At 43.4% G+C, this 20,182-nt stretch overlaps 1 protein-coding gene across 4 annotated transcripts in view; it reads right to left on the reverse strand.

The window, feature by feature from the left end:
• Dpy19l4 (dpy-19 like 4) overlaps positions 1 to 20,182 on the reverse strand; it is a 51,903-nt gene that overhangs the window by 26,362 nt on the left and 5,359 nt on the right. For all 4 annotated transcript variants that reach the window (XR_005974740.1, XM_041657245.1, XM_041657244.1 and 1 more), the window contains 6 exons: positions 19,329 to 19,436; positions 13,023 to 13,147; positions 5,996 to 6,086; positions 5,645 to 5,766; positions 5,016 to 5,161; positions 796 to 919 (listed from right to left, as the gene is read on the reverse strand). Coding sequence is in view for 3 of the 4 variants with exons in the window: in XM_041657245.1 (XP_041513179.1) it covers positions 796 to 919; positions 5,016 to 5,161; positions 5,645 to 5,766; positions 5,996 to 6,086; positions 13,023 to 13,147; positions 19,329 to 19,436 (716 nt within the window). In the remaining variant the exon portion in view is untranslated. The remainder of the gene's footprint in view (positions 1 to 795; positions 920 to 5,015; positions 5,162 to 5,644; positions 5,767 to 5,995; positions 6,087 to 13,022; positions 13,148 to 19,328; positions 19,437 to 20,182) is intronic.

Here is a 20,182-nt window from a genome sequence, read left to right on the forward strand (position 1 = left end):
AAGATCAGTAGATTACACTGTAAACCAAGGAGCCGCCCAGCACCAGAAGCTACAAATCACAATGCCAGCCAGCAGTGGGGGTGCAGGTTCTAATCCCAACCCTTGGGACACAGAGGCAAGTGGTTATCATTCAATTGCCAATAGGGTTATGGCAATAACAGTAACAAAAAATTAAGATCTAAATGATCTGAGATGGATGTTTCCTTCCACTTTGACTAGCCTACGACATCGCAGGCAGGGAAGACAGGCAGACAGGAAACACTGCCATCCTCCGTCACCACTGCATCTTCAGGATCGTTTCTTTAGGTCCGTGTGACTAAAGGACATGCATGTCCCTGAAGTAAGAAAAACGGTAAAAACAATACTCAGCTAGATTAACCTCCAAAATGAGATATTCTTCATGTATTGTCACATAACCACACTAAAAGCAATACAACATCTGTCTTCCTAAAATTATTTGGCTGCCATCAGATTATAGGAAAAACATGGTGACACGACTACCCAGCTACATGTTACTTAATGACATGCCTCACTGAACATACACTCCTAATATGACTGACTTTAAAATTATGCACCATAGTTTAGCATGGTTTTGAATAATTGTACTACTACATGAAGGCAGGTGGATTAAGTACGCAAGGCCTAGTCTCAGCTACATAATGATCTTAAAGCCAGCCTGAATGACAAGAGATTATGTCTCCAAAAACAAAACAAAACAAACAAAAAACCAAACATGAGCCACATTTGCAAAACATCAGAATTAGTTGTGATGTAGAAAACAGATGTGTGTCTTACCTCTGCATAAGTGTTTAGATTTCTTTTTAAATAGCCTGTAAGTGCAGCAACTTGGCACGCAAAATATGGTAGAGCCCAGTTTTCTCTCAGAGGAATGGAGTATTCAATTCTTGTTGTATCCACCCTAAAACAAACCAGAGGACACGGAAGTGAGGCTGCACGCGTGACACTACGCTTCTCTCTTTATTTCAGTCCTTGTTATTTTATGCACATGCACACGGGTGTTCTGCCTGCATGTACGTCTATGTACCATGTGCGTGCCTGGTGCTCCTGGATGCCAGAAGAGGGCATCAGACTCCTGGAACTAGAGCTATAGACAGTCGTGAGCTGCCACTCGGGTGCTAGGAATTGAACCTGGGTCCTCTGAAGATGAGCCAGAGCTCTTAACTGATGAGCCATGGTGATTCACAGCAGCAATACCAGTATTTGGAAGGCAGAGGGTTGCTGCAAGCTTGGAGCTAGCCTGGTCTATATATCAAGTTCCATGCTAGACAAAGAAATATAGCAAGACCCTGTCTCAAAAGTATTAAAAATAGAAAATGAAAAAGTGACAGAAATCAGATTAGTTCCATGCTTATGAAGTTGTAATCAGCTTTCAGCTTTTAGTTACCTAATATAAAGAGTATAAAATAGTAAAAATTCAGGACCAGTGAGTGAGAGGCTCAATAGGCCAAAGTGCTTCCAACAAACAACCCCTGAGACCCACGTGGAGGGGAACTAGCCCTGAAAGGTCACCATTCACACACACACACACACACACACACACACACACACGCACACCCAGCATGCAGCTCAGACTCACAGACACACACACACACACACACACACACACACACACCCAGCATGCAGCTCAGACTCACAGACACACACACACACACGCACACACACACACACACACCCAGCATGCAGCTCAGACTCACAGACACACACACACACGCACACACACACACACCCAGCATGCAGCTCAGACTCACAGAGCTTTTAGAGCATGACCTGAGAACAACCCTCAGTTCTGTAAAACAGAGGATGTGAAGATACTTTACACAAATATTTAAAGTTTTTAGAAAAGATGTAAATAGACTTTACCAACTTAGAGCATGAACATCATTAGGCATTAAGTCGTGAAAATTAAAACTACACTCTGCTTCCCGGCCATGACTGAGACACACACACCCAAGGCAACAGATCCAGCAAATCTTGGCCCCAAATCTCCAAAACCATACTCAAGTAAGGTCTACAAGGAAAATGCAGTAGTTCACAGGTCAGCAAAAGCAGCCTTCTGAGAAGTCAGGCTAAGGGCCTTTCCGAGGATCCTGCAGACTCTGGGCTCTTACTATCATAATAGTGCCTCAAGTCTCCAGGCATCCTCAAAGGCAATGGAGCCCTTCAGATAGAGAAACTCTGAGGAGACAGCCCCTAGAAGCAGAATGCATTACTCCCTCAAGGGAACTACACCACTCCCCAAACTCCCCCAGCAGAAAGGAACATCTTACAATGGGAACCAAGTGGTCCCCTCAAGCAAAATGTCAACAAAGACTTCTCCTTAAGGGAGCACCTTTCCAGAACCAAAACTGAAGACAGTGAGAAAACAAGCCTGCTTAATTGTGAGTACCCGTCCCCTTCCCTCACCTGCACTGACAGCTCAGGTCAATTCCTGGGATGCTGGGTGGTGTACCTAGGGCTTGGTCTCTAGTCTTTCTAGTACAACCATGCTGAAAACTAAATTCCCTTCTTGCCGCTCATGAAAAACATAGGAATAATAAGCTACCATGAGATATTACTGTAGCTATAGGACCTGCGATGCCACAAGCTCTCAGCACCGCACACCCTCGTGCACATGCAGTGGCTTACATTAGGGCCAACTACAGAGCTCTGTGCAGAGCACTTCCTAGCAGGCACAAGGCCCGGGTTTACCCAAACAAAAGCTAAAGGGAAACAAAGCTAGGGAAAGCTCCTTTGCTTAAAATAGCTTATGCTGTGACTTCCAGATGAGATGGGAAGCTGGTGCCCCACGTGTGAGCTGGTGAAAGAGAAAGCCAGAAAAAATCTACAAAGGAAGCAGAGGATACCTGAAGGGAGCAGAGAAAAAGGCAGGAACAAAAAATAAACAGAACACAGCTTTAGCTGTGCAGCTCCCGCGAGAGAAGAGCCAGCAGCTGCTTTCAGAAGAGTTTGTTTTTTCCTTGCAGAGTGTGGTACTGAGGATTGATCCTTCAAGAATAAGTTCATCAGGGGGCTGGGGAAAGGTTACTCTTGCAGAGGACCCAGGTTCAATTCTCAAAACGCACATAGCAGACTTGTGGTGGTCTGTAACTACAGTCCAGGGCATCTAACGCCTTCTTCTGGTCCCTGTGGGTACCAGGAATACATATATGATGCACAGGCATACACACAGGCAAAACCCATATACGTAAAAATAAATATTTCTAAAAAGAAACTCATCAGTAAGATGCCCATCCCCCTAACTACTATGAATGCTTACCTAGCATGCCCTGGAACCTGGGTTCACTCTCCAGCCTCACATGGGACACGTCTGCCTTTCCAGTACTGGAGAAGATCGTGCATCTGATACCACACCAGGTACAAAGCAAGCTGAGACCAGCCTGGCCAACACAGCAAGATTCTGTCTCAAAAACAAAAACTACCAGGAAACTGGCTCAGTGGGAGAATCCCTACCTCGCATGTAAAAAACTATATGCTGTTCCTCAACAGCAAAAAGATTAAAAGGTTTTTCAGGCTTCTTACCAAAATGCCATGATACATAGTTAATGATCAGATGAAAAGAGTATTAATTTTATCAAACATTGCAGCCTCTATACTGGTATTAATGGTGCCTGCCTTCTGGCGTTAATGCTGTCATCTTCCATAGTACATGTATCAGAGTGATGCTATTCTGTCTCCAAGGTTCGGTTATAAAAAGACACCTATTAGCCGGGGGTGGCGGTGGGGGGGGGGGTGCCGCACCCCTTTAATCCCAGCACTCAGGAGGCAGAGGCAGGCAGATCTCTGGGAGTTCAAGGCCAGCTTGGTCTACAAAGCTAGTTTCAAGACAGCTAAGGGCTATTACAAAGAGAAACTGTGTCTCAAAAAACCAAACAAACAAACAAAAAAACTAACAACAATAACAAAAAGACATCTATCAATGACATTCTTTCAGTCTCTTGGATTATTTTACTGTAAATAGCATTTTTTTTTTTTTTTTGAGACAGGGTCTCTCTGTGTAGCAGCTCTGGCTGTCCTGGAACTCTGGCCACAAACTCACAGACATCCGCCTGCCTCTGCCTCCCCAGTCCTGGTATTAAAGCTGTGCACCATTACACCAGGCTGGGATTAAGTTTTTTTGAGTCAGACAAGGAGGACCTAAAACTCAGCTAGGTACACGCCACGGTGTACACGTTGGGGTTACAGGACAATCTGCAGGAATCTGTTCTCTTGGATGGTCCACCATATGGTCCCCAGGATCAAACTCGGTCATCAGGCTGAGCACACACTCACTGAGTGCTCACAGAATTCACCTTCTCTTTGCTTCCAGCTGGCTGTGGCCCAGTGAATCCTACCCTCCTTTGAATCTCTTTAATGTCACCACTTCTGTCGCTAGAGAACCTTTTCTGCTTTGTTTTACCCTCATGTGTATATGGGTGTGCATATACCTGTGTGTGTTGTCAAGTATATGGGAGCACACGTATAAAGAGTCCTGATGTTGACTCAGTACCCGTCCGCGATTGAGCTCCATCTAACTCGCTGAGGTAGGGTCTTATGATCACCAGAGAGCTTGCCAACATGACAAGACTGGCTAACTAACTGGCTCAAGGGAGACTTCTGAGAGCTGGAATCACAGGCAGGCCCCCGTCCACCCAGCATCTAACAGGCTCTGGGAACACAAACTCTAGTTCCCACACTTGTACAGCAACTGCTTTAACCACTGAACCAGCTTCCCAGACCTGTTTTTTTCTCTTTTTTTTTTTTTGAGACACGATTTCTCTGTGAAACAGACCTGGCTGTTTCCAAGTGCTGGGATTAAAGGTGTGTGCCACCACTGCCAGGCTCCCAGACCTGCTTTATCAGTGATCATATCTAGATTAGGCCCTGAGGGGAATCTACCTAAACTGTACTGTATAGTACAACAATCAATAGGCTTTGCAGATCATAGCTGTGAATTGTAAGGATGGGAATATTTCTGGAACAAAATTTTGTAGTATCAATAAGAAAGCCTTTCATACCTATTAATTAGGAACCACGCAACAGTAAGCATCCCTGCAAGCCATGTGCCACTCATAAGCCAACTTGTGACAAATAAAGCTGTCACATATATTCCTTGTAATCCAAAGACAATGCCAATGTAGAAATATACTGGTTCAATCATCTCCTAAAGGCAAAAGAGAGAGGGGATGAGACAGAGGATGACGTTAAACAACTCAAGGATACACAACTGTGTGAGAAAACGGACAATAAAGTGAAAAAGAGGGGGGCTGGAAAGATAGCCCAGTGGTTAAGACGGTTTTTCTTCTTGCAGAGGACCTCAGTTCCGTTTCAGAGTCCACAACGTGACTCACAACCACCTGTGCCTTCTAGAGCAGTGGTTCTCAGCCTTACTAATGCTGAATGAAATCCTTAACACAGCTCCTCGTGCTGTGGTGACCCCCAACCAGAAAATAAATTTGCTGCTACTTCATAGCTGTAATTTTGCTACTGTTATATCTGATATGTAACCCCCAAAGGGGTGGAGGTCCACAGTTGAACACTGCTGTGATCTGAAGACACCAGGCAGGTACGCATGTGCTGCACTACAGATGTGCAAGCAGAACACTCTCACACATGAACTACATCCAGAGTAGAGGGCACTACGTACATGGCTACCCGTTGCTCGGTAGAGAACACTGGCAATGAGCTCCGGGTACAGAGACAGCTGCTGCACCGCGTTGATCGTCCTCAGGGAGACGGTCTTGTTGTTGTGCGTCAGCTCGTAAACACCTAAACACACAGAGTTCTCTCTGACCACGGCTCGGCACGGCATTCATCAGTCACCACGATTAACACGGAAAGAAAGACACTCAAGTGCAACACGGGTGCCTCATTTCCCCAAAGTTCTTACCATGTACATAAAAGCATAACCTACATTCTAAGACAAATTCCCTTCCTAAAGCTCTTATTCTCTATTTTAGAACAATGTTACTACAATTTTAAGTGTAGGTGTCCATACCTCTTTCAAACGTCGGCGCCTTTAACATGTCTTTGTAATAGGAGTAATAAATAGCACTGTCACCCTGAAACGTGATTTCTCGTTCAAGTTCCTACAATGAAACAGGATTGAGATGTCAGTGTTAAATGTCAGCTGTACTCTTTTTTCCCCCTCATCTTCTTGTGTTTGGCTGTTTGTCTCCTTCATATTTTAAATTGACATAACAAGGATTTACCATTTTATTCCAGGAGATATTTGAATTTTCCTTAATTACCATATTACTAAGATTCAGTATCTCAACAGTCTGGCAATCATTTTGGTGAAAACACCATTTCAAATGAATTACAACTGGTCCATTATGTTTTATATATAAGGAAATTCTAGAAGGAAAGCCCAAAGAATATCCTTAAAACAGCAATAGTAGTAAAAGGTAATAATGATAAACTCTTGTCAGGATTTAAAATAAAGCCAGGCACAGTTCTAGCACTCAGGAAGATGAGGCAGGAGGATCAAGTCTGAGACTAGCTTGAGCTACAGAGTGAATTCCTGGCCAGCCTGAGCTACTTGGTGTGACACTGTATAAAAAGTATTAAATGACTTTAAAAACAAAAAGCCCAAAATAAGAAGATAAATTAATGCAGAAAGCAGTGTTTTCTGTGACTATATATAACCTTAAGTACGATAAGAATGAGGCCTTAACAGGTACATTTGAGGAACCACGGATTCTCAATCAGTGTTTTCTGTAAATAAGCGAAATTCCCAACTCTAAGAGGCTGGACATGCAGCTCCGTGTAGAGGGCTTGCAGGTCCTGGTTCAATCTTCACTCAGAAAGAAAAGAAGCCTAAGGTTTAAGTATAAAGAACCAAAAAAAGTAGCAATTAAGAACATAACGGGGTTGGGGAGATGGCTTGGCTATTAAAGCGCTTGCTGCTCAAGCAAGAGGACCAGAGTTCAGATTCCCAAACCCACGTAACTGCGAACTGGGCCCACCTTGGATGTTCAGCCACAGAAGGCAGAGATGGGACCTTCGGAGCAAGCTTAGCCAGCCATAGTGGCTAGCTTTGGGTTTCAGAGACCCTACCTCAAAGGACATCGTGGAAAGCAGATGAAGGTTCCTCCACAGACACACATGTGCATCTACATGGTGTGTGATATTTGGAAAAAATGGAAAAGAAAAAAAAATGTAACTGCTTGAGAGGTGGCTCAGCAGTTAAGAGGACCCAGGTTGGATTCCCAGCACCCCAATGGTGGCTCACAGCCATCTGTACTGGGATCTGATGCCCTCTTCTGGCATGCAGGCAGAGCACTCACAAAAAGACACACCAAACCACAAGGGTAAAGCCCAGGTGTGGTTGCCACCCCTTTAGCTCCAGGGCTCTAGAAGCTGAGGCAGGCGGAGCTCTGCTGATGCGAGCTTGCTCTGTTAGCAAGTTCCAGGCTAACCAGAAAATACACAGCGAGACCCAATCTCAAACAAACAAGCACCATCAGAATGCTATATATTTTTCAATGCTAAGTCAGCTTTTGCTCTGCCATAACCTTATTTCCTCCTGTACTGGGGCCAAACCCTAGGCCTGGCATTAGTTAGTCAAGAGCTTTAAACCCTGCACTACAATCGCAGGCCTGATCAGATCACCTCTTAACATCGAGCTGTGTTCACACATAACATAAATCTGAATTATTTTTTTCAAGATAGGGTTTTTCTGTGTAGCCCTGAACGTCCTGGAACTCGCTCTGGAGACCATTTTGGCCTCAAAATCACAGAGCTCTGCCTTCCTCTGCTGGGAGTGCTGGGGTTAAAGGCGTGTGCCACCACACTCAGCTCCAAAATCTGCATTTCAATTGTTCCAAAGGCTAAAACTTGTGTGTGTGGACATGCTGGGTCAAGTGGAAAATGCTGTACCCTGACTCTGTGTAAGAACAGTAAAAAGGCTAGCACACAGAAATGTAAAAATACCCTAGACTACATGTATAAAACTATATAATACTTTGTGCTTAGGCTTGGAACCCCTCCCCAAGACATCAGATTATACATATATAAATACTGCAAAATTTTAAAAAATCGAAATAAAAAATACCCATATATAACAGTCAAGCTTGTAGTCTTGTTAGTTAGATTTTCTAGATGTACAAAGATATTTCAGATGGATAGCTATTCTTCAAACCTTTCAAAGACTAATAGAATATGGCATTTAAAATATTTTAAGAACTTAGAATTTGTTATAACAATGAGATTCATTTGCTCCTGGCAGCACCAATCTACTTCAAGAGGAAGATGGGCATGAAAGAGGCTCCTTATAGAGTTTGTTAGCTATCTGGGCAAGAAACTGCTCTTGCCTGGACTGCTTGATGGTATGTTGTATAAACTGGACATGCAGAACCCAGAGAAAATGTAAAGTTGCCTAAAGAAGGTGAGACAGTCCTTCAGGGTTCCTGTTTCATGAAAGAGTCTGCAAGACATTCTGCAGGAAACGGAAGAAAGTAACCGACAAACTGCCAATATAGGCGGAACTATCTTTCAAATTTCCTGCTTCATGGAAAAGTCTGCCAGATACTATGAGGCCTGTAGGTTGAAGATGGATGCCTCAATGTTACAAAAGAATTTTGGGTGACTATCTAGATAGCAAGACATCTCTGTCAATTTTTGAGTTTTTGGAAGTTGTTTACAATGGACTTCCTGTTAACTTAGGTAATATTATTTCCTTCTGGTGCTGAAGTTATAATTTTCCTTAGTTATGATAAAAGATAAAGTGGATATAAGTATTGTAACTGTAATTCTTACTTGACACCTGTTTTGTATTATGTAACTTTACTATGTTAAAGTTAAAACCTCCTTTTAATTTGAACAGAAAAGGGGAAACGGTGTGGGAAGTCCTTCTGAATATGTGTTGCTTTTAATGGTTAATGAATAAAGAAGCTGCTTTCAGCCAATGGCTTAACAGAATATAGCCAGGCTGGAAAAGATATATAGAGAGAGAGTAGGCAGAATCAGGGAGAAACCATGGAGCCGCCAGAGGAGAAAGACATGAGCTGTCAGCCGGAACCTTGCCAGTAGGGCCACAAGCCTCATGGTAAAATATGAAATAATAAAAATGGGTTAATTTAAGATATAAGAGTTAGTTGGCAATATGCTTAAGTGATTGGCCAAGCAGTGCTTTAAATAATAGAGTGTCTGTGTGATTATTTTGAGTCAGGGCAGTTGGAAAATGAACTAGCAGACTCTGTTAACACCCAAGCCCTATAAGCAGTTTTCCAAAGTTCTAACTTCTTACAGTTTCACTGAGTGTTACTTAAAGAGTCCTGGGATCAGCAAGATGGCTCAATGGGTAAGATCGCTTGCTACCAAACCTGATAACCTGAGTTTGATTCCCAGAAGAACCATGTTGGAAGGAGAAAGTTGTCCTCTAATTGCCCTGAACAAACACATGTAAGATTACAAGATAAACAAATAAATACAAATAAAACATTTAAGTGTTTGGAGCTCAAGTCTGTAATCCTAGCATTTAAAGGGTCAAACAGGAAAATTGAGAGTTCAAGGTCGCTTGGGCTACACAACAAGACTGCCTTTAAATAAATGTAAAAATACAAATAGTAAGTAGTGTGCAGTTATGTTTTGAAAAGAACTTGAGGGGTTGGAGAGATGGCTCAGAGGTTAAGAGCACTGCGTGCTCTTCCAAAGGTCCTGAGTTCAATTCCCAGCAACCACATGGTGGCTCACAACCATCTGTAATGAGGTCTGGTGCCCTCTTCTGGCCTGCAGGCATACACACAGACAGAATATTGTATACATAATAAATAAATAAATAAATATTTTTTTAAAAAAAGAATTTGATTAAATGGTCTCGTGAGTTTCTTTATTGTAAAATTTTTCCACTTCCACATCAGTTTTCTACTGTGAATCTCCAAGAGAAAATGTTTTCCAGGTCAATTAACCTCTCTCCCATTTAGAAACTGCTGGAGTCTGGATGTTAGTGTCCCTTGACAGGGCTCAATTTTGTATGTTGAAATGTAATCCCCAGTATTAAGTAGTATTTGAAAGAGGGTATTTGGAAGGTGGGTATGTCATGAGGACACAGCTTTCATGAGCATGGTTAGTGCCCTTATGAAAGAGGCCCCAGAGTTCCCTAATCCCTCTGCCACAGGATGAAGAAGCATGTCTGAGCTGGGCCTGGTGGCACACACCTCTAACCCAGCACTCTGGAGGCAGAAGCCGGTCAAACTGTGATGTCCTGGCCAGCCAGTGTTACATAATGAGACTCTGTCTTAGAAAGTAAGAGAGGAGGGGAGGGCAGATAGGTAGGTAGGTAGGTAGACAGACAGACAGACAGACAGACATCCCGACAGACAGCATCTGCTTGTGACTTATGTTGGCCTTCAAACCCAATTTGTATATTTTGTTTTCGCAGCCCAAATATACTGACACACCTAAATGAATTTCTCTTACAATTATTTTTTGAGGCCAGATGGTGGTGGTGCACACCTTTTAATCCCAGCACTCAGGAGGCAGAGGCAACTGGATCTCCGTGAGTTCTGGAGGCCAGTCTGGTCTACAAAGCAAGTTCCAGTAGAGCCAGGACTACACAAAGAAACCAACCCCGTCTCAAAAAAGACAAAAGATTCTTTTGGGGGATGGAAGATTTGTTTGCAGCTGGGTGTGGAAGCTCACGTTTCTAACTCCGGCCACTGCAAGTGTGAAGACAGACTAGTTTATACACAGCGAGTTTCCCGGACTAGCCTAATCAACAGAGTGAGAACAAGACTTTATCTCAACAACAAAGGAACGACAGAACCAGATTTGTTTCCTTCCAAGATTTCTAAGGTGAAATTCTAATCATCATATTTTAAATTAACTCTGCTATGAAACACAGAAAGGCCTTATTAACTATCTGGGTGTGTTGGCACACTCCTTAACTCCAGCACTCAGAAGGCAGAGGCAGATATCTCTCAGTCTGAAGCCAACCTGGTCTACAGAGATGGCTCCAGGACAGCAAGGGCTACTCAGAAAAATTCTGTCTTGAAATAAATAAATAATAAAAAGTTTACTAAAGGTAGACTGATTCTAAAGTGGGTTCCACAGTTGTGCAGAAGCTCTCAATGTCACCGTCCCTATCTGTACGCACTACATGATTCCATGTTCTTCAGAACACGGCTGCATCTTCACTCCAGTGTCCTAAGTCCTGCCTACAACAGTGACCAGGTCCTACACACTGCAGACGGCCAGCCTGAAGAACTGAGAGGAAGACCACCTTCTGATGGTTCCTGGGTGACTTTCCTATACTTGGCATGGAGAGCTATAATGATAGATTCTTTTCTTTTCTTTCTTTCTCTCTCTCTCTCTCTCTCTCTCTCTCTCTCTTTCTCTTTCTTTCGACAAGGTCTTGCTGTTCTGGAACTTAATGTGTATATTTGGCTTCCCTTAAAATGGCCAGCTTTGATCCAGATGTTGAAGGAAAAAGTACAGGCTGCTGTGCTAACCTGACCAACACACAGATGTGAGGAGTAACTACTCAGATCCATTCTCTACACAAAGAGGGTCTGAGAGCGCTTGGTCAGCGTGACTGCCTGCTCAGAATCAATGAGCAAGAGCAGCACCGCGAGCACAGAACTCTGAGAAGCCCACAGTCAGGTGAGCTCTGAGAGCAGCTTTATTCAAAGGCCCAACGGTGAAATTTCAAATATAACTATAGAGACTGAGGATTCTGTGAAATACACATAATTTAAAACCCCAAACATTAACCACGAGGCAACAACATCTTAACACTGTTAGTGGAGTCACTTAGATGATGCAGTGGATCAAGGCACCTGTCATACTGCACACATACACACAATAAATTAATAAATGCAATTTAAAATTTAAAAATAACATTTTAAAATGTAAATCCTGTTGTACCTGATAATCATCTTCAGCCTTCCCCAAAACTGCAATTATATAATATAATCCCAAAATTAAACATCTGTAACTACATAATCTAAACATTAAAGTATTTTAATGCTGAAATTCACATTTCTGAAATATGAGCTAAACTCCTTAGAGGCTGACCAAAACCACCAGACTTTACTGCAAGTCCTCAGAGAGATTCAGCTTGGTCTGACCATGGCTCTCCAGAGTAGCTCTGATCTGTTCCCGGTCTCTTAGCTACTATAAACGAACACAACTATCAGAGTGGGCACCTGGAATCTTAGCCTTACATCCTACCTACATCAGCACCACGAATGTGCCTGATGTCCTTGGTACCAGCTCGATATGAGCCAGTGTCTTCCATCGAAAAGGAGTTAGCATTGCGCTGACCATTCTGTCACCACTTCTCTTGGATTCCATCTCAAGCCTCCCTTGTTGGCTACTGCCCACAACCCACGTCCACACAAGCCCCAACTGCCCTGCAATTGGATCCACCTGTCTGTCTTTGGTATGCTGACTCCTGCAGCCAGTTCTCATACACTTGAACCAGATTCTCCTAACAGCCCCAGATAAATTAATTGTACAAGGAGAGCACCCTAATAATTTCTACTTTATGAATTACCTTATTAGATTTTATTTGAGACAGGGTCTCTCTATGAAAGCCTGGTCCGCCTGGAACTAGCTATGTAGACCAAGTTAGCCTAGAACTCAAGCAATCTGCCTACTTCTGTCTCCCCAGTGCTAGGATTAATGACATTAACCAACATGCCCAGCTTACTATATATTTTAAGGCTGATACTGTAACTGTGTCTCAAAAGAGCTTTTATAACATTATGCTAATACCTATGAATAAGATGGTATGTGCCATACCTACCAAATAATATATATAACCTGACAAACACATTATTCAAAATAAGTATGAAAATGCTTGGGCTGGAGAGATGGCTCAGTGGTTAAGAGCATTGCCTGCTCTTCCAAAGGTCTTGAGTTCAATTCCCAGCAACCACATGGTGGCTCACAACCATCTGTAATGAGGTCTGGTGCCCTCTTCTGGCCTGCAGACATACACACAGACAGAATATTGTATACATAATAAATAAATAAATATTTAAAAAAAATGCTTTTCATATGCTCAAAATTCTTCTTACCTGCCTGTTGGAAAACCAGAATTTCCGCTCGTGGTACGCTGATAAGTAGAAAACATGCATCACACCACTGACAACGGCCGCGATACAGCCAATAAGCACCTTGGCAAAGCGCTGAAACGACAAATCTGAGGAAGAGGAACCGGAGTGACTTGTGGTCTGGAGGCAAAGTGATTAAAACAGCATCCTAACTCAATGGTTTCTCCCCAAAACACATAACCCCAGTCTAAGCATGAGAAAACATTAAACTCAATAGAGGTCCATCCTATAGGCCACCTGACAGGGACTCCTCCAACTGAGAGCTCAGTCACATAAGACAAAGAGTCAGAACATCTGAATAAAGTACAGGCTTTACTTAAGGGTAACACCTCAGTATTCATTACCTGTAACAAACGTACCGCACTAATTAAAATGCTAACGAGGGAAGAGGTACCAGAGGCTGGGGGCCAGCAGGAAGGGTCAGTGGGGAAACGTACCAGCCACCAATCACGATGACCTGAGTTCAATCCTTGGTACCAACATGGTGGAAGGCAAGAACTAATTCCCTAAAGTTGTCCTCTGATCTTCATGTGTGCTCATATGCCGAAACACATACACACAGAAAAAAAGTAATTTTTTATTTATTAATTTTTTGGGGGGGTGGTTTTCAAGCTAGGACTTCTCTGTGTAGCTTTGGAGCTTGTCCTGGAACTTGCTCTGTAGACCAGGATGACCTCGAATTCACAGAGATCTGGCAGCCTCTGCCTTCTGAGTGCTGGGATTAAAGGTGCGTACCACCACCACCACTCAACAAGAAAAATTATTTTAATTAAGGTCTATTTCACATGATGAACACACTACAGAGATCTGGTTCACAACAAGGTAAATATGCTTAAAATTAAACAACAATACACTGAAAATTGGTTAAGTCATGAAAGAAAGTCAGGTGGTGGTGGCGCACGACTTTAATCCTAGCCCTTAGAAGGCCAAAGAAGGCAGTCCTCTTAGTTCGAGGCCAGCCTGGTCTACATAGTGAGTTCCACAACTACAGAAAGAAATCCTGTTTTAAAAGGGCAAACAAGCAAACAACAAAAAACATGAGAAAAATGTCCATTGATTCAAAAGTACTGAAAAAGAGTGCACAGTTATCTTACAAGCACTCATTCTGATTACCACTGCTGCCCTATAGGACTTCGCTGACTTTTGAGGGCTATGTCTTAGAAGCACACGGAGCGCACGTGGACTCTGCACACAGGAGAAAGCAGTCCACTACAGCTGTGAGGCACAGAAGTATGGTCCCAAAGGCATGAGACCCACTGCTCTGGTAATGAATGGCAGACAACTTAGGAAATCAACCTTCTGGTTCATTAGATCAGTTAAACCAATCTCAAGGCTGTACCTGGCACACTGTGAGCTGCAACTTGAATGGGCTATGCCCAGGCTCAATCCCTAGCACTGAAGGCAAACAAACTCAGGGTTTGCAAAGTTACTATTTACCATTAAAATTACCATATTCTAAGTATTTTTAAACTTTTCAATAAATCAACTGTTAGTGCCACTATGATATAACTGTTTTATAGTTTTAGGGTTTTTTTGTTGGTTTGTTTGTGGCGGTAGTGGCAATGTTTGAGTTTTGTTTTGTTTTTTGTTTTTTTGTATATCAAGACAGGTTTCTATTTTGGAATTCACTGTGTAGACCAGTCTGGCCTCAAACTCACAGAAACCCGCCCGCCTCTGTCTCCTGAGTGTTGGGATTAAAGGCGTGCGCCGCCACTGCCCGGCTCCCAAAGCACTAAGTGATTACTATGTGCTAAGAGCACAGCAAATATCAGTTGTTATCACTGTGCTAAACACGCATATTTCCATAAATATATAAAGCAACTGAAGCAATTAAATTGAAAGATAAATAACTAATTAATTAAAAAAATAATAATAAGCTGGGCAGCTGGCAGATCTCTGAGTGAGACCAGTCTAGACTGCAGAGCTAGTTCCAGGACAGCCAGGGATACACAGAGAAATCCTGTCTAAAAAACAAACAATATAAATAAATAATAAAACAGTAAAAATTTAATTTGAGGGGCTGGAGAGATGGCTCAGGGTTTAAGAGTACTGGCTGCTCTTCCAGGGGTCCTGAGTTCAATTCCCAGCAACACATGGTGTTCCATAACACTTTTTAATGAGATCTGGTGCCTTCTTCTGGCCTACAGGGATACATGCAGGCAGAACACTATATCTGTAATAAGTAAATCTTTAAAAAAGAAAAAACAAAACAAAATTCAGGCCAGGCAGTGGTGGCACACGCCTTTAATGCTAACACTCGGAAGGCAGAGTCAGGTGAATCCCTGTGAGTTTGAGGCAAGCCTGGTCTACAAGAGTTAGTTCCAGGACAGCGAAGACTGTTACACAGGGAAATCTTGTCCCGAAAAACAAAAACAAACAAACAAAAAATTAAAAAAAAAAAAACTCAAAATATCAATACCTTACAAGGCCAAGTTTTATTATGTTTCACTTTTAATATGCATGGGTTCTTTTGTTTTTGTTTTCAAGACAGAGTTTCTCTGTGTAACCTGGCTGTCCTGGAACTCACTCTGTAGACCAGGCTGGCCTCAAACACAGAGATCTACCTGCACCTGCCTCTACTTCCTGAGTACTGGAATTTAAGGCATGTGCCACCACCACAGGCAACACATGGCTTCTGAGTCAACCATAACCCCAATTCAGGTTACTGCTTAATTCAAGACCTCAGCTTTGCTCTCAGTCCTCTTGTATCCTCACAGTTCCAGATGAATATCACTCCCCATCTGGGACGTGCTGTTATCACTGTAAGGGAGGAAAGCAACTCACAGCTGGTACAGAACACAGGGACACAAATGCTCAGCACAGGGTGCTGGGGTAAGGGCTGCAAAGGCAGACAGCAAAGTGAGCAACAGTGAGCAAAAAGCAAGCACAAGTGTTATGCAGGAGTGTTGTGCAGGGGTGTTGTGCAGGGGCGTTGTGCAGGAGTGTTGTGCAGGAGTGTTGTGCAGGAGTGGGTTTTTAAGGAGAAAAAGGAGAAGTCTGTGCTAGGGTGAGCTGCTAAATCCTGATTGGGCATATTAGCCAAATAATGAATTTTGATTGCTGGACCTTGGTGTTCTGTCTCAGGAACGAAGTCAGTGGCCAAATAAGGGGATGGACCTTGGCGGGCAGCCTTAGGAATGTAACTAACGGTTTTTAGCAAGGAGGAGAAGGGAAAAAGGCAAAGCCTGCCAGTGCCATATTTGCCAGGCTCCTGCCTGTGCTGCCATGCTTGTGCTCAGAACTAGTGCATGGCTCCTCCCCTTACTCCACAGGCTCAAACCAGTCACATGCCTGCCTGCCCTGCTCAGAGGACAGCTGACACTTTTAGTAAAGACAGCATATGTTTCAGAATGAATAAAAAATAGTAACTGACGGGGGCTGGAGAGATGGCTCTCGGGGGGAAGAGTACTGGCTGCTCTTCCAGAGGTCCCGAGTTCAATACCCAGCAACCACATGGTGGCTCACAACCATCTGTAATGAGACCTGGTGCCTTCCTTGCCAGCAATTGTATGCTTAATAAATAAATAAATCTTAAAAAAAAAAGAATAATAAGCAGCAGATCTACACTGCTGTAACTGGTGCTCCTTAAAAAAAAATAGTAACTGACTGTCTCCACAGCCACAAATATTTACTTCCTTCCTAAAAGCACAACACACTCATTGAATAGGGACTGAATAGCTTTCTCAGACAGGCTTCCTACCTGCAGACAGGCTCAAAGTCAATTAAGGCCCAGAGAGTTGGAAAGTTATAGGCCTTCTTAATTTTGACAGGCACTCGCAATGGTTTCATTAGGTAGAGGTAAAGTTACAAACCTCAAGTCCAGTTATTTGGGAGGTTGAGGTGAAGTAAGAGCTCAAGAGTGTACGGCCAGCCAGAACAACTTAGTGAGGACCTGACTCTAAAACAAAAGGCTGGGGGCTGGAGAGATGGCTCAGCGGTTAAGAGCATTGCCTGCTCTTCCAAAGGTCTTGAGTTCAATTCCCAGCAACCACATGGTGGCTCACTACCATCTGAAATGAGGTCTGGTGCCCTCTTCTGGCCTTCAGGCATACACGCAGAAAGAATATTGTATACATAATAAATAAATAAATATTAAAAAAAAAAAGTTAAAAGGCTGGCCGGGCGGCGGTGGCGCACGCCTTTAATCCCAGCACTCGGGAGGCAGAGGCAGGCGGATCTCTGTGAGTTTGAGACCAGCCTGGTCTACAAGAGCTAGTTCCAGGACAGGCTCTAAAACCACAGAGAAACCCTGTCTCGAAAAACCAAAAAACAAACAAACAAACAAATAAATAAATAAAACAAAAGGCTGGGAATGATAATACATACCTTTAATCTCAACACACAAGAGGCAGAGGCAGGCAATGTCTGAGTTCAAGGCCAGCCTGGTCTACACAGGGAGCTTCAAGACATTAAGGGTTACACAGAGAAAGCCTGTCTAGAAGGAAGCAATGAAGGGAAGGAGAGAGAGGAAGGAAGGAAGGAAGGAAAGAAGGAAGGAAGGAAGGGGAAAAACATTAATAAAAAGGTTTGCCTATGAGAAATAAAAATATACATCCACAAACACAAAGTTCACAGCATGAAATACTGCTAAGCAGGGGGCTTGAAAGATGGTTCAGTGGCTAAGAGGATTTGCTGCTTTCCCAGAAGACCAGCTCATCCCCAGCACCCATTTCTGGTGGCTTACACTATCTGTAACTTAGGCTTTGTACAATGTTGTTTATGCTTTCCTCCAGAGTTTAAAATTTAGTCAGCTGATAGGCAAAGGATACCTACAATACCTACATGGCCAACTCTGTGAAAACCAAGGGCTGGCTCTAATGCGCTTCCCTTGTTGACAAAGCTGTAAGTGCCACAATGTGAGGACAAAGAGATAAAGGGGTCCTATAGGTCCACTGGGAGAGGAATTTTGGAAGTGTGTGTCCAATAACTTACAATTTACCCAAAAGGTCTTTCCCTATGCTGACTTTATGTTATTCACTATAGTGAATCATAGTTTAAGGACAATAAGAGTTTTAAAACTGATGTTATGACAAAATAAAACTGGATATCTTCCTTAGGGCAGGGAGGGTGTGCTCTGTCTGACAGAGGGTGTGGGAGGTCCTTCTGTATATGGGTTGCTTTTATTGGTTAATGAATAAAGAATTTGTCTTGGGCCTGGCGGGGCAGAATAGAGGTAGGCAGGGAAAACTAAATTGAATGCAGGGAGAAAAGAGGCAGAGTCAGTGAGACACCATGGAGCTGCCAGAGGAGAAAGACACAAGTCAACAGCCAGAATCTTGCCAGTAGGCCACGAGTCTCGTGATAAAATATAGAATAATAGAAATGAGTTAAATTAAGATGTAAGAGTTAGCCAGTAAGAAGCTAGAGCTAATAGGCCAAGCAGTGATTTAATTAATACAGTTTCTGTGTGGTTATTTTAGGGTTCAGCAGCCGGGAACAAACAAGCGGCCTCTCTTACTACAGAGAAGGCCAAATATTTATAAGGAAAGGGATAAAGTTTAGTAAGATGGTGTTAATATTACCAACCATTTTCTCCTTCCTTACGGAAAGAATATAGGGTGAAATAGCTCACAGAGAGCGTGAGTCACATGTTCAAAGCCCTGGGCTTGATCTGCAATGTGATAAAATAAATGAATGGAGACAGAAGATGATGTATTTCTACCCATGACCATGCGCCTTCTGTTTCCTGTAGTCACGGTGTGCTTCCGTAAATCCATTATCTGGATTCACTAGGACTTGCTTGGACCACAAACAGAAGTACAAGTGACAGTGGGCCAGTCTAGCAGAAGCTCTAAGGGGCATGTATGATTCTACATACTCTCCGGCTCTTCTCCTGCATCCCAGAAAAAAAATGTGCCAAAGAGTGGCTATTCCTTCCTGGGACATGAAGCCAAACCAGCCAACCTGTGACCAAACATGTAACATAACTCAGAAGTCAATGTTTGTCGTATCATGTCATGTCATACCATGGCCACAAACCATAAACAAGATATAAGTGCATATTGTAAGGTGATACAGTTTAGGGGCTATTCTATAGCAGAAATCAATTGTGTTAACGATGAGTTTAATCTCAAATATCTTTCTATAAGATGGGGGCATGCTCAGTGAAAGTGCTTGTCTGGATAGTACACAAGCCCGGGCTTAGTTCCCAACACCTCAAAACACAAAAAGCAAGAAATAATTTTGAAGTTCACGCCCTGACATGACAAAAACATACTTTTCCAGCTGGTGTACCACACCCAGGCACCCACCCAGACCTATGTGACTTACATTTTGAAAGTCTTTCAGAAACTGCGGGGCTTCTGGTCTTCTGTGCTCTGGCTTCCTGGCTTCCTGAAGTCTTGTGCTTCTTCCTTTGGCGGACTTCTACAGTCGACCCTTAAGACATTTAAGACATTATTGCAATGCATGCATCCATCTTTGGTACCTCGAGTGGATCAACTCTGCTATGTGAAAAGCAAAGGCTACCTACATGGCCAGATCCCAGTACACACCCCCAGGCCCTGTCTCTACCTACATGGCCAGATCCCAGTACACACCCCCAGGCCCTGTCTCTACCTACATGGCAGACCCCAGTACACACCCCCAGGCCCTGTCTCTACCTACATGGCAGACCCCAGTATACACCCCCAGGCCCTGTCTCTACCTACATGGGAGACCCCAGTACACACCCCCAGACCCTGTCTCTACCTACACGGGAGACCCCAGCACACACCCCCAGGCCCTGTCTCTACCTGTAGTACACACCCCCAGGCCCTGTCTCTACCTACATGGCCAGATCCCAGTACACACCCCCAGGCCCTGTCTCTACCTACATGGCAGATTCCAGTACACACCCCCAGGCCCTGTCTCTACCTACATGGCAGATCCCAGTACACACCCCCAGACCCTGTCTCTACCTACATGGCAGATTCCAGTACACACCCCCAGGCCCTGTCTCTACCTACATGGCAGATCCCAGTACACACCCCCAGGCCCTGTCTGTAATGAGCTTCCCTGGTTGATAAATTGGCACAAATGGCAAAACTCTGATATGGAGGGAATCAAGTATATCATCTGTGACTCTATAAAAAGAAAATATTGGCATCATGTGACTAAAACAGGTCCTATGAGATCCAATAGTG

Source organism: Microtus oregoni, unplaced genomic scaffold, assembly GCF_018167655.1.
Source record: "Microtus oregoni isolate MIOR12 unplaced genomic scaffold, Mior012 000008F_ref0000371, whole genome shotgun sequence".
NCBI lineage: Eukaryota > Metazoa > Chordata > Mammalia > Rodentia > Cricetidae > Microtus > Microtus oregoni.